General features: G+C 36.9%; 1 protein-coding gene across 1 annotated transcript in view; it reads right to left on the reverse strand.

Annotated features, from left to right (window-relative positions):
• The window catches only part of TTN (titin), a 246515-nt gene extending 242671 nt beyond the window's left edge, over positions 1-3844 (reverse strand). The window contains 1 exon segment of the mRNA XM_064515504.1: positions 3754-3844. Within this exon segment, the coding sequence (XP_064371574.1) occupies positions 3754-3844 (91 nt within the window).
• Between the last annotated feature and the right edge of the window lie 6039 nt (positions 3845-9883).

A 9883-nucleotide genomic window follows, 5' to 3' on the forward strand; every position in this document is an offset into this window, starting at 1 on the left:
GGAATCAGCTGATCTTTTGTTGTTCAGATGTATTATTCTTTTGGAGTCAGGGCTATGAGCAAGGCTCTGTTAGTCAGAAAGGTTCCAGCTATAGCCACACTTGGTTTTTCAGCTTCAAATGCTGATTTTAGATTCCTAATGGAAATTCTTTTCCTGGTGTTCTACTCAGCCGACTCTACCAAGCAAGAGAAACCTTTTTGACAAACAAGTAAGGGTCTTATGAGAGTCACATAAATAGGGAGAAGCAGTAATTTAAGTAGACAGTTCCAGCTCAAAGTCTCCTCTCTGCTCCTAGAACAGCATTTCTCCGAGATGAAAATCCTTGCAAATATGTATTTACTTCATGGACTTCCCCACGTACACTGAATCACCAATTTCACTGCAAAGAGGCTGAGTGAGATCTGAGACTGCACTTATTAGAGCTGCTCTAATTTTCCAAATTCCACTCTCTGTGATTTGGAAGAGGACAACAGATATCTGCTCCCTTTACAGAGTATCCCTTATAAATGCATTTATTTATTTTTATAATATATATATATATAAAATATTTATTTTTATATATGTATGTGCCATGATTATGACTGTGAGAGAATAAAATGAAAGAGAAGCTGAGATATGTAGACAAAAGCTTTTATTGGATGTGTGCAGTCATGTTAAACTTAATTAGGAACTCATAGCTGAAAAACTGCTTTTTACATATATGCAAACTACAAGTACACACACATTGAACGACAGAATGTGGACAGTTTTAGAGAAGATTAGAAATCAGAAGGGAAAAACACATTTAAGCCCAGTTAATTTCATAGATGGTAGTTATCAAACAGCCCTGGATGAGGGTTGATACAAATCAGTTTTGTGCAACTCATATAAGACATCTTGGGCTTTATTTTCATAAACACAGGTTATCCAGCAACTGTTACTGATTTCATCCAGAGCTCTGTGTGTTCAATATTTGTATGGATCAAAGTGTCTTAAGCTAGGCAAGCAGAAGTTATATTATCTGCAGTGAATTTCTTGAAACACTGCCACAATTTTTAATTTTCTTGGTGCAGCATCATATGATGATTAGCTAACATAGGCATTTGTGTTGTAGGTTGAACAAGGCCTAGATTTAAAAAAATGGAGGTTATTTTCATGTCTCAAATTGGCATGTTCCAGAGACCAAAAGTTAGAAGCCATTTTTGAAAATCTTGACTAAAAGAATTCCCAAATTATAAATTTAATTGCATTCTGCTAGTCCCACACCACAGAGCTAGGACTAAAAATAAGGGCCATCTTAGAATATAGCTATTTTTGCTTGGATTGTGTGGAGTAGGGGCTCACTATTATACATGCCAAATTACACTATTACTTGAATATTTCTTATCAGGACATTCCTCTTTTCTATTTCAAAATGGTCACTGAGTTTTTTGAGCTTTATTGCCAAACAGCAGAAAATGAACCTGAAGTCCCTCAACTTCACTGTTTAAGTTATGGCATTCAGTGAGATTGTCCTGACAATGATGCGACAGGAACTGCCCATCTATGTGCAATCTATGTACAGCTTTTAACAATATGCAGAGTGTAAAGGCTGCCTTGCATTCTGCAATACATGAAAATGTATGTACAAGCTAGTTCCTTTATGAAAGAATTCAATATTTGGGAGTGCTGTGGAGTACATGTACATGGATGTGAGAATGGGCGCAGTTCTATTGCCAGCAGCACGGCAGATCTCCGCGACAGAGACGTGCTGTCTCACGTCCCCTCATCGCTGCTCAACCAGTGAGGCCATCCCTGTAGCAATGTCCTAGCTGCTCTGGCATTACTGTGTTTGAATCATAGGTTATGGGCCTGTGCTTTCTAACTGCAGGCAGAGATACTGAGTACTTTTATCAGATACTAAGCCTTTGTAGTGTGGCACTTAATGCACTCTCTGGTATGATGGTATAATTCATCTGTTCTAGTGTTACAGACTGCAAAATTGCCTCTCACGAGGTTGCTAAGCTCTTCTTGGTACTCTTAGCTTAACTGGGCTCTTCTGATTCAATATGCAGCTCTGCATTACTAGTTGACTTGTGTATAAAAGAGCAGTGTTATGAGAGATAAACAAAATCTGAATTTAAAATTCATAATTTGTGACAGACAGAAAGGACAGACTACATAGCAGAAATAAAACTGTGTAGTCTGTGATTTATGCAATCAATTCAGGAGACAAATCATTCACAATATTTTTATGCATTAGAAAAACTAAATACCAAGTCACTGTCAGATCTGTCAATCTTGGTGAGTGGTTTTGGGCCAGAAGAGCTATTCCAGAATCCCACAATGTGAAAAAAAGCTAACAGGAGACTGCTTCGCGTAAAATTTGGAACTAAAATATAAATATGGTACATGCAGTTAGAAAAACCGCTGCACCTCCTCTTAGTAAGAAATCAAGTTCCCCTCGCATGTACTCCATGATATCACACAAATGAAAATAGTTGAAATCACATATTCAGCCATAATGGTAGCATCCCAACTGGTTCTGATGATACATTTATCTATTTCTTTTTAATGGTCAGTGGATTTATTTGAAAGAAACTTTTCACAGAAAACATATTGATAATGAAAGAAGGGCAGGATGGTTAACAAAATTATGGGGCCAAATAGCAAAATGCAGCATGAAATAATATCATTGATGTAGACTACAGAAATGGAGGTATTCAAACATCTTGTATGAACCACCACTAGCCAAAGGGTCCAAGTGATCACTCACAGCAGACCATAGATGTCAGAGAGCATTACATTTGGATAGACTTTGTGCTTGCACCTGTCCTGGAGCATCTGTGTAGTTTTAGATTGAGGAGAGCGTTTTATGGTATGCGGGTCATCATATTGCTAATGCCTGTAAGACAATATAAATCCCTCAGCAGGAACATGTGTCATTTCTTCTTAGTCATTGCCAATGTCAGAGGCACTCTTAGAACGGGGTGTTGTTTTTTCTGGTAAATTATCTCAGGTTTTGCATGGCATCTGGCACATTCTAGCATTGACTTTTGGGGTATTTTTCACTGTGCGTAGCACATTCTAGCATTGACCTTTTCACTGTGCATAAATGGGTACCTTCTTTAAAATGTGGTGCATTTTTAAATTGCATCAACTTAGTTATATCAATCCAGCCCTGTACTGTCATTTATGCACTTCTACTATCTAGCAAACTAGGGGTTGCTACTGTCTTCAGTGGTCATACGGATCTAGATTTTTTTTCTTTTAACCCCCTGCCACAAATCTGAAATTAAGTAAAGTCAAGGGGGTTGCAGAGAAGGTAGAAACTCAAAATAATGGCTAGCACAGGGCCAGTGAAGAACTGGCATATGCTATCCCTTTTGCACCTTGACTTCTCATTCTGTCTTATTATCACCTAAAGAAGATTATTGTCTGTGCATCTGAGGGTCCCTCATTAGCACAGTATGTATTTTTATGCCCATTCCTTTTTTTCTGTTATTTTCCTCCAATTCTGATGATTCTAACATCCATGAGAACATACATTGTCACCAGCTTCACTGGCAGGTTGGTTGGCTATTGCCTGGGAACCCCTATAACTTTAAGCAGCTTTATGTAGCGTGTTTGTGGAAACCTGACAGCACCTCACAATGTGCTGTCTGATGTGGATGTATTCACATATCAACACTGATCTTTAGATTATGATCTATCAAAGTGTTTTCATTCGTTTTACACAGCATAAATGTTACCAAAGAAAAAAATCAATCTTGCAAGAATAGATCAAAGCCTTACCACTAATATGAGCCTCAAAGGTTGCGGCACTACCCTCCAGTGCCACAACACTTTGTAACGGCTGCGTAAATGTTGGTGCTTTTGTCGTCATCTTTACAGGCACTCTGAAAGCAACAAAAACATAATTAGATATCAATAGTCAAACTCCTTAAAATTGTTACAATAGAAACATCTTTCTTACTAGACTTTAGGAATATTTGTAATTACTGATAATAATCTATTCTTCTCAGCTTTAAATCACATTGACCTGGTGAGATGTGAAGAATGCAGGTTTTGATGAAGTTGTGTAGCAACTTACTCTCTTACACCATTGAGCTGAACGCAAAACTGTTATATTTAGTGAAGCTTTGATTTGGCATCACAAGTATGCAGCAGGAGACGAAGTTCTGCTGCTGATATTCTCCCTGACTCATTACATGACCTTGTGCAGGTCGTCTAGCCACTATTTCTCCATTAATCTTCTTTGCCTAAAGAGCAAATAATCTCCACGTAAAAGTTCATTGTTAACACAAAACATTTGCAGCCTTCAAAGGGAAGGCAACTAGGTTTTTGAGTAGCAAATTAAATGAAATGTGAACGTCTACAATCTATTTGGCTTTGAATAATTAAAAAATTGCTGTGAGGCTTCCTTTTAAAGGCAATCTGTAAGTAGTGAATTTTACACAGAAGCATAGTGGCATTAAAGACACAGATAAAATTCAACTGTTTCTTAGAGAGTATCTCAGTGGAATTTTGAATATGAAGAGGCAGCCACCTTTGAAATGTAAGCTAGGATATAAGGTAGCCACTGACACTGATGGCTTGAACAACTGCAGATCCATGTGAAATCTGAAAGAAAAATAGTTTGCCTTCTCTTCCTATGAAATGAGATCCTACGTTGAAACTGCACACTGCAACTAGAAAAGCTTCTGCATCAGAACTATTTCATATTTTACATGAGCAAATTTATTTACTGATGTTGAAGTAAATAGTGTCATATACCTTTTAAGTTGAAGTTAAAATTTTTCTCATTAAAAAAATTTCCCGTCAGTATATCATGTCTTTCCATATACGGATTAACCTCATAATCTTTTCAGATCAACCTCACTCACACATTTATTCTTGTTTACTTTGGCTTTTGTGTCTGATTTTGTGACAGTCCCAGACCTAACTTAAAAATTAATGAGAAGATGAAATTTCTTTCACTTTGAGCCAAATTTATGCTACCTTTAAAAGGGGAGAAAATTATTCATGATATGAGTTCTCTCATTGAAATCAGTGCCTGGAATCTACATATAGAAAGTGAATAAGGGCAGAAACAGATATTGTATTGGGGTTTTGAGCTGCTTTTTATTGCCTTTACTGGTTATCGGGATACTTGTTCCAGCTTGACAGAGACATTGACTTTTATCAAATTTTTCAGCTCTCAGGGGAGAAAAAACATGCCCCAGTTAGAGAGAAATGACCAATATTTCATCACAACACAACACTTGTTTTCTGAAAGAAAGATGAAGACAAATATCTGTCACATGTAGTTCACCAAGATCTACTTCAGTTATAACTGAATGTTTTGAAGATCAGCTCAAATACACAGAAATAATCTTATCATGTAAATAAATATTATGAAAACTCATATAATTTCCACACTCCAGAATAGACTGGAAATCATTTAACTAAGTATAATTGTCACTGAATTAAGGAAAAGTTTACATATCTCATTGTCTAGGCAAATTTCCATGATGAAGAACTGATCTAATAAGGCTTTTTAAATAATTAGGATTAAAAAGTATGCATCTGAAATGTCACGTTCCAAAAATAACCTTCCCAGCTATGAATGACAGCAGACAAGTGTTCCAGAGCTGCCATGTAATTGATACCTTAGCAGTTGATTCCCTTAAAAAGTCATCAGCGCTTAGCTGATACCATATGCATTTTATCAGAGCTATTCTTGGAGCTTCTCGGTTTATCTCTCAGTAGCATAACCTTGAACACTCCCAAATGAAAGGAGTTTTTAAGTTACGCAGACACTTCTATGCACTTTTAAAATCTTAATTTAAATAGTCTTTAACAGTACGTGTCCCAGAAAAAAATTTTGCTGAATGTTATCAAAACTTACCCCCTGAAATTTAAGACACCAATCTTGCTAGAGAACTTCAATGCTCCATGCCTATACTCTGATGCCTATATCCCACACATGCACATTTATATATAATAGATCACATTGAGGTCATTAATGACTGACAAAATAGACTAGCAAAAACATGCTACTAACCTGATTTCTCAAAGTGCCAGTAAGAGTGGGCTAAGCCCAACGAAATCTTCTTGAACGACGTCCTTATCCACAGTAAGATTTTTTTAGACAATCCCAACATGAGAAATGTAGAGCCTCTAATCATAAAAACAAAACTACACAGTCTTGACAGTGTAGTTTTGTTTTTTTGCAATCCCTACACCCGAGGCGAGGCGGGGAATGCACGACTGCTCAGAAGTGCTAACACAGTCGCTTTACTTTATATACCCCAGCTCTGCTGACAGGTCTGCATCATCAGGTCAGAGCCAATTCTGACTGGTTTCCTAAAGGAAAGTATCTTGGGAGAGGGTATCCACTCCGTGTAATCATACACCACTTGTTGGTTTGATTGACAACGCTAATTTTGGAAGCACAAAAGGAATTCACTGAGGAAACGTGAATCTGTCGCACAGACATGATGGTTTATAATTCAGTTTGGTTTGTAATACCCAGTTTACAAGTCATTGCAAATTTCCTAAGTCATAAGCATAAGAAGACGAAAGTAATAAAGAAGCATTTTGGCACAGGACATGGACAAGTCAGAAATAGTCCTATCAGTGAGATTCAGCCTTATTTTCTCTCATTTTAAAACAACCAAGAAGCAACCAAGTGCATCTGTCAATCACCAGCCTAAATAAGCAAACTGAGCTCAAACACATGGCAACACACTATTAGAATATGTTGTTTAACTGATTTTTTCCATAATTACAAATTGTAAAATTGTATTTGGTAACATACAGATTTGAGACTCTCTTTTGTTTTCCTTCACAATCTTTCTGTTGGTAGTTGGATGTTCCAAGCAGTTGAACTTGGTGAATAACATCAAAAGTGCAGAAATATGAACTTTGTGAAAATAAAGGAACACAAAAAACTACTGCAATTGCTTGAAATGCAGATTTTAAGTCTGATAGCTTTTTTCGAGGCCTGTAGAGGCCTTGTGCACAGAGTTAATCAGCCGTGGACTAGCATATTAGTTTGTGAGTTTTCACCAGCCCAGCTTCCCCAGCTAATTGTAGTGTTAGGTAAGTTGCCTCAGAAACAGAGGTCACGAGTCAGTAGACTGTTCTTGTCTATAACTGGAACTGTATCACTGCCACCCCACATCTGCCTGTTTTCCTTGCTGCCATCTTACTCAAACATCCTTTTCCTTCCCTATAAAATGGAATATATATAGCTCTTATCAAGCAAACCATTTAAGCACCTAACTGGCTCATAAGGCTACTTGTGCTTGAAGTCAAGTATGTGCTTAGGTGTCTTGGTAAATGGAGGACATCAGGCTGCTGTTCCCATGATCTACATTAAAAAAGATCCCCTGGCTGTATATGAGTGCTGTTCTTGTAGCACATTTGTTCCTGCTAAGGGAAGGAGGGGCATCCTAACAGCTTCATAGCATCAATCCCAACCCTCAACCAAAAGGCTCCAGTAGGCACAGAATGCCAAATGCAATGGAAATTGCAGCTGGGAAAAGTGGTATAAAGTTCTCACAGAGGATACCTAGAGAAGTAAACACAAGTTGGAGTTTTGTAATATCAGCTCCACTTCTGTTTAAAAGCAACCTGAAAGAAAACTCCAGCAAGAGCTCCATAAAACGCCACGGTGAAAGAAGAACACTATGATCCTTTTAAGGGTTGATTACACTACAATTTACAGACCTGAGAGAAACAAGAAATGACATATTGCTGTGGGTTCATAAAATAATTTCAGAAATTTGATTTGCCCTTTAACTTATCCACTCAGTAAAGTGTCAACTTTAAGGCTTCTCAAGCAGAAACTGGAATAGCCTCCTATGCTGCTACTGAACCCTCAGGTCTGAACCCTCAGAGAGGTTGAAAGTCAGAGCACTATGCCTCTTTCGTAACTTTTTGGTCCAAATGGATGTCAGAGAGCCTAATTTCTCTACATAAAACTTGGCGTGATAAAAAATGGGACATTTCTTATTAGTGAGGAGGACAAGTTGGTTTCTGCTATAGGATATGAAATGTCCAAAGAAATCCATGTAAAGGATATGTCAGAACTGATTCTAAATAGAGACTTGCTAGATTACCAGATGGTTGTTTTTTTCTTTAGTTGAATACCTAAAAATCCAGTGATAAATGAAACTTTGAGAAAGAACACAGGCTAATATCTGCAAATTTACCTAAATAAAACAGCTAGTTTAATGGTAATGATTAAGTCAAATAAAAAATGAAAAAGCTCATGAAAATGTGATAAATTCTAAATGACAGAAATGCACACATTGTCACTTCTGATGGTATGACATGGCTAGAAATTCAAATTGTTCTATTTCAATCAGAGAAAGAGCCAACAACAATTGCGAAGAATACTTTAAAGAGCTTAATAAAGTTACAAGAAAAAACATTTTGCTGCATCCAAATACATAAACCAAATGTTTTATATTTTATACAGCTCTGACCAACTCTACATATTTTAAAATAAGGGCCTCCCCATTATTTTTTCCATAGGTTTTACATTTGCATTTGATCACTGTTAAACCTATTTGTATCCTAATAAAAGTCTATACTTTCTCCATTTTTCACTTTTGCTGGCTGATTCAGAAATGAAATCAAGTGAATGCTTCCTATGGCTGCCTTCTGTTAACAGAATCAGCTCCAGTGTGATCTATGCATTTGCTTAGTGTCACACAGAGTATCTAAAAAAATAAATAAGAAGGATGACTTCTGTCTTAACACTGCATAGCAAAGACACTGCTGGTAAAAACGTGGCATTATGTCTTTGCTGCATTATCAAGCAGAAGTCAGATCAAGATAGTGACAGAGAAAATTTTTTCAGACATACATACAATAAGGCAATTATTATTAAAACTTCATCATTTGCTTCAGTTTGTTACTAAGTGTAAACTATATATTGCCAATATTACTATAGTATACGTATCATATTGTATAACAATAATAATTTGAGAAATGCAATTTTTAACCTAATGAAACACTGTGGTGTGGATCCCAGCAACCCCTTTGTATGTAATTTACTTTGATTCATTCTAACAGTCCTATTGACCTGATAAGTGGAGCTGCACAAAAGAAACAATTTGGTAGGGCCACACAAAGATGCCTTGAAAGATCAAGACTTTAATAGTCAGAGCTTAGACAAACTCATTATTTCTTAAATCCTGAAGGTTTCATGTTGCTGTTTAAGCAATGTTTCAACGTACTTTTTTGAAGTGGGATTTCCTAATTTGTTTAAAAAAATCACAAACTTTCCTTTTCTTCATTGTTTGCTGGACAGCAGTGTAGTGCTATGTCCTGTAGCTGGACATGCAATGGCACACAAACCCTGCTTTCTTTGCTAGTCCCTCCGTGTATCTATACATGCTAACTGGCAAATTGCATGGAAAGAAGCAGTATCATCTAGTTCTCTACTTCATTTCCCCTCACTCTCTTCGTTCTTTGATCTTTTCTTTCCTGAGAGAGAATAACCTGTTATGAGCCTTCTGGATATATATTTCCTTCTGTATACTATTTCCGTGTCACTCTGTCCCCTAACCAAATATGCAGAGCCAAGATAGCCAAGAAAAAAAATCACTTGGTCACATTAGAAAGAACTTTTCACCTGTAAGATGCTGCCCTAAATCCTTAGAGACCTGATGAAACACAACACAAAGGGAAATGTATTTAGATCTTATACCTTGCTGTATATCCAGTTTTCTAAAATCCACTTCCAAATGTTACATTTTTTCAAACATTACAGAGGAAACAATTCTTGCTTTTTTATACGTTCTTTCCCTCACCCCCCTCCCCTTCTTTCTTTAACCTTAGAAATTACTGAACAACTCCTCTCTCAAACTTCAAACCATTAAAACCTGGTATGAAATCAAAGCATAAAAATTTCCACCACCCCCACCAC

Source organism: Dromaius novaehollandiae, chromosome 7 (genome assembly GCF_036370855.1).
Source record: "Dromaius novaehollandiae isolate bDroNov1 chromosome 7, bDroNov1.hap1, whole genome shotgun sequence".
In the NCBI taxonomy this organism is placed as follows: domain Eukaryota; kingdom Metazoa; phylum Chordata; class Aves; order Casuariiformes; family Dromaiidae; genus Dromaius; species Dromaius novaehollandiae.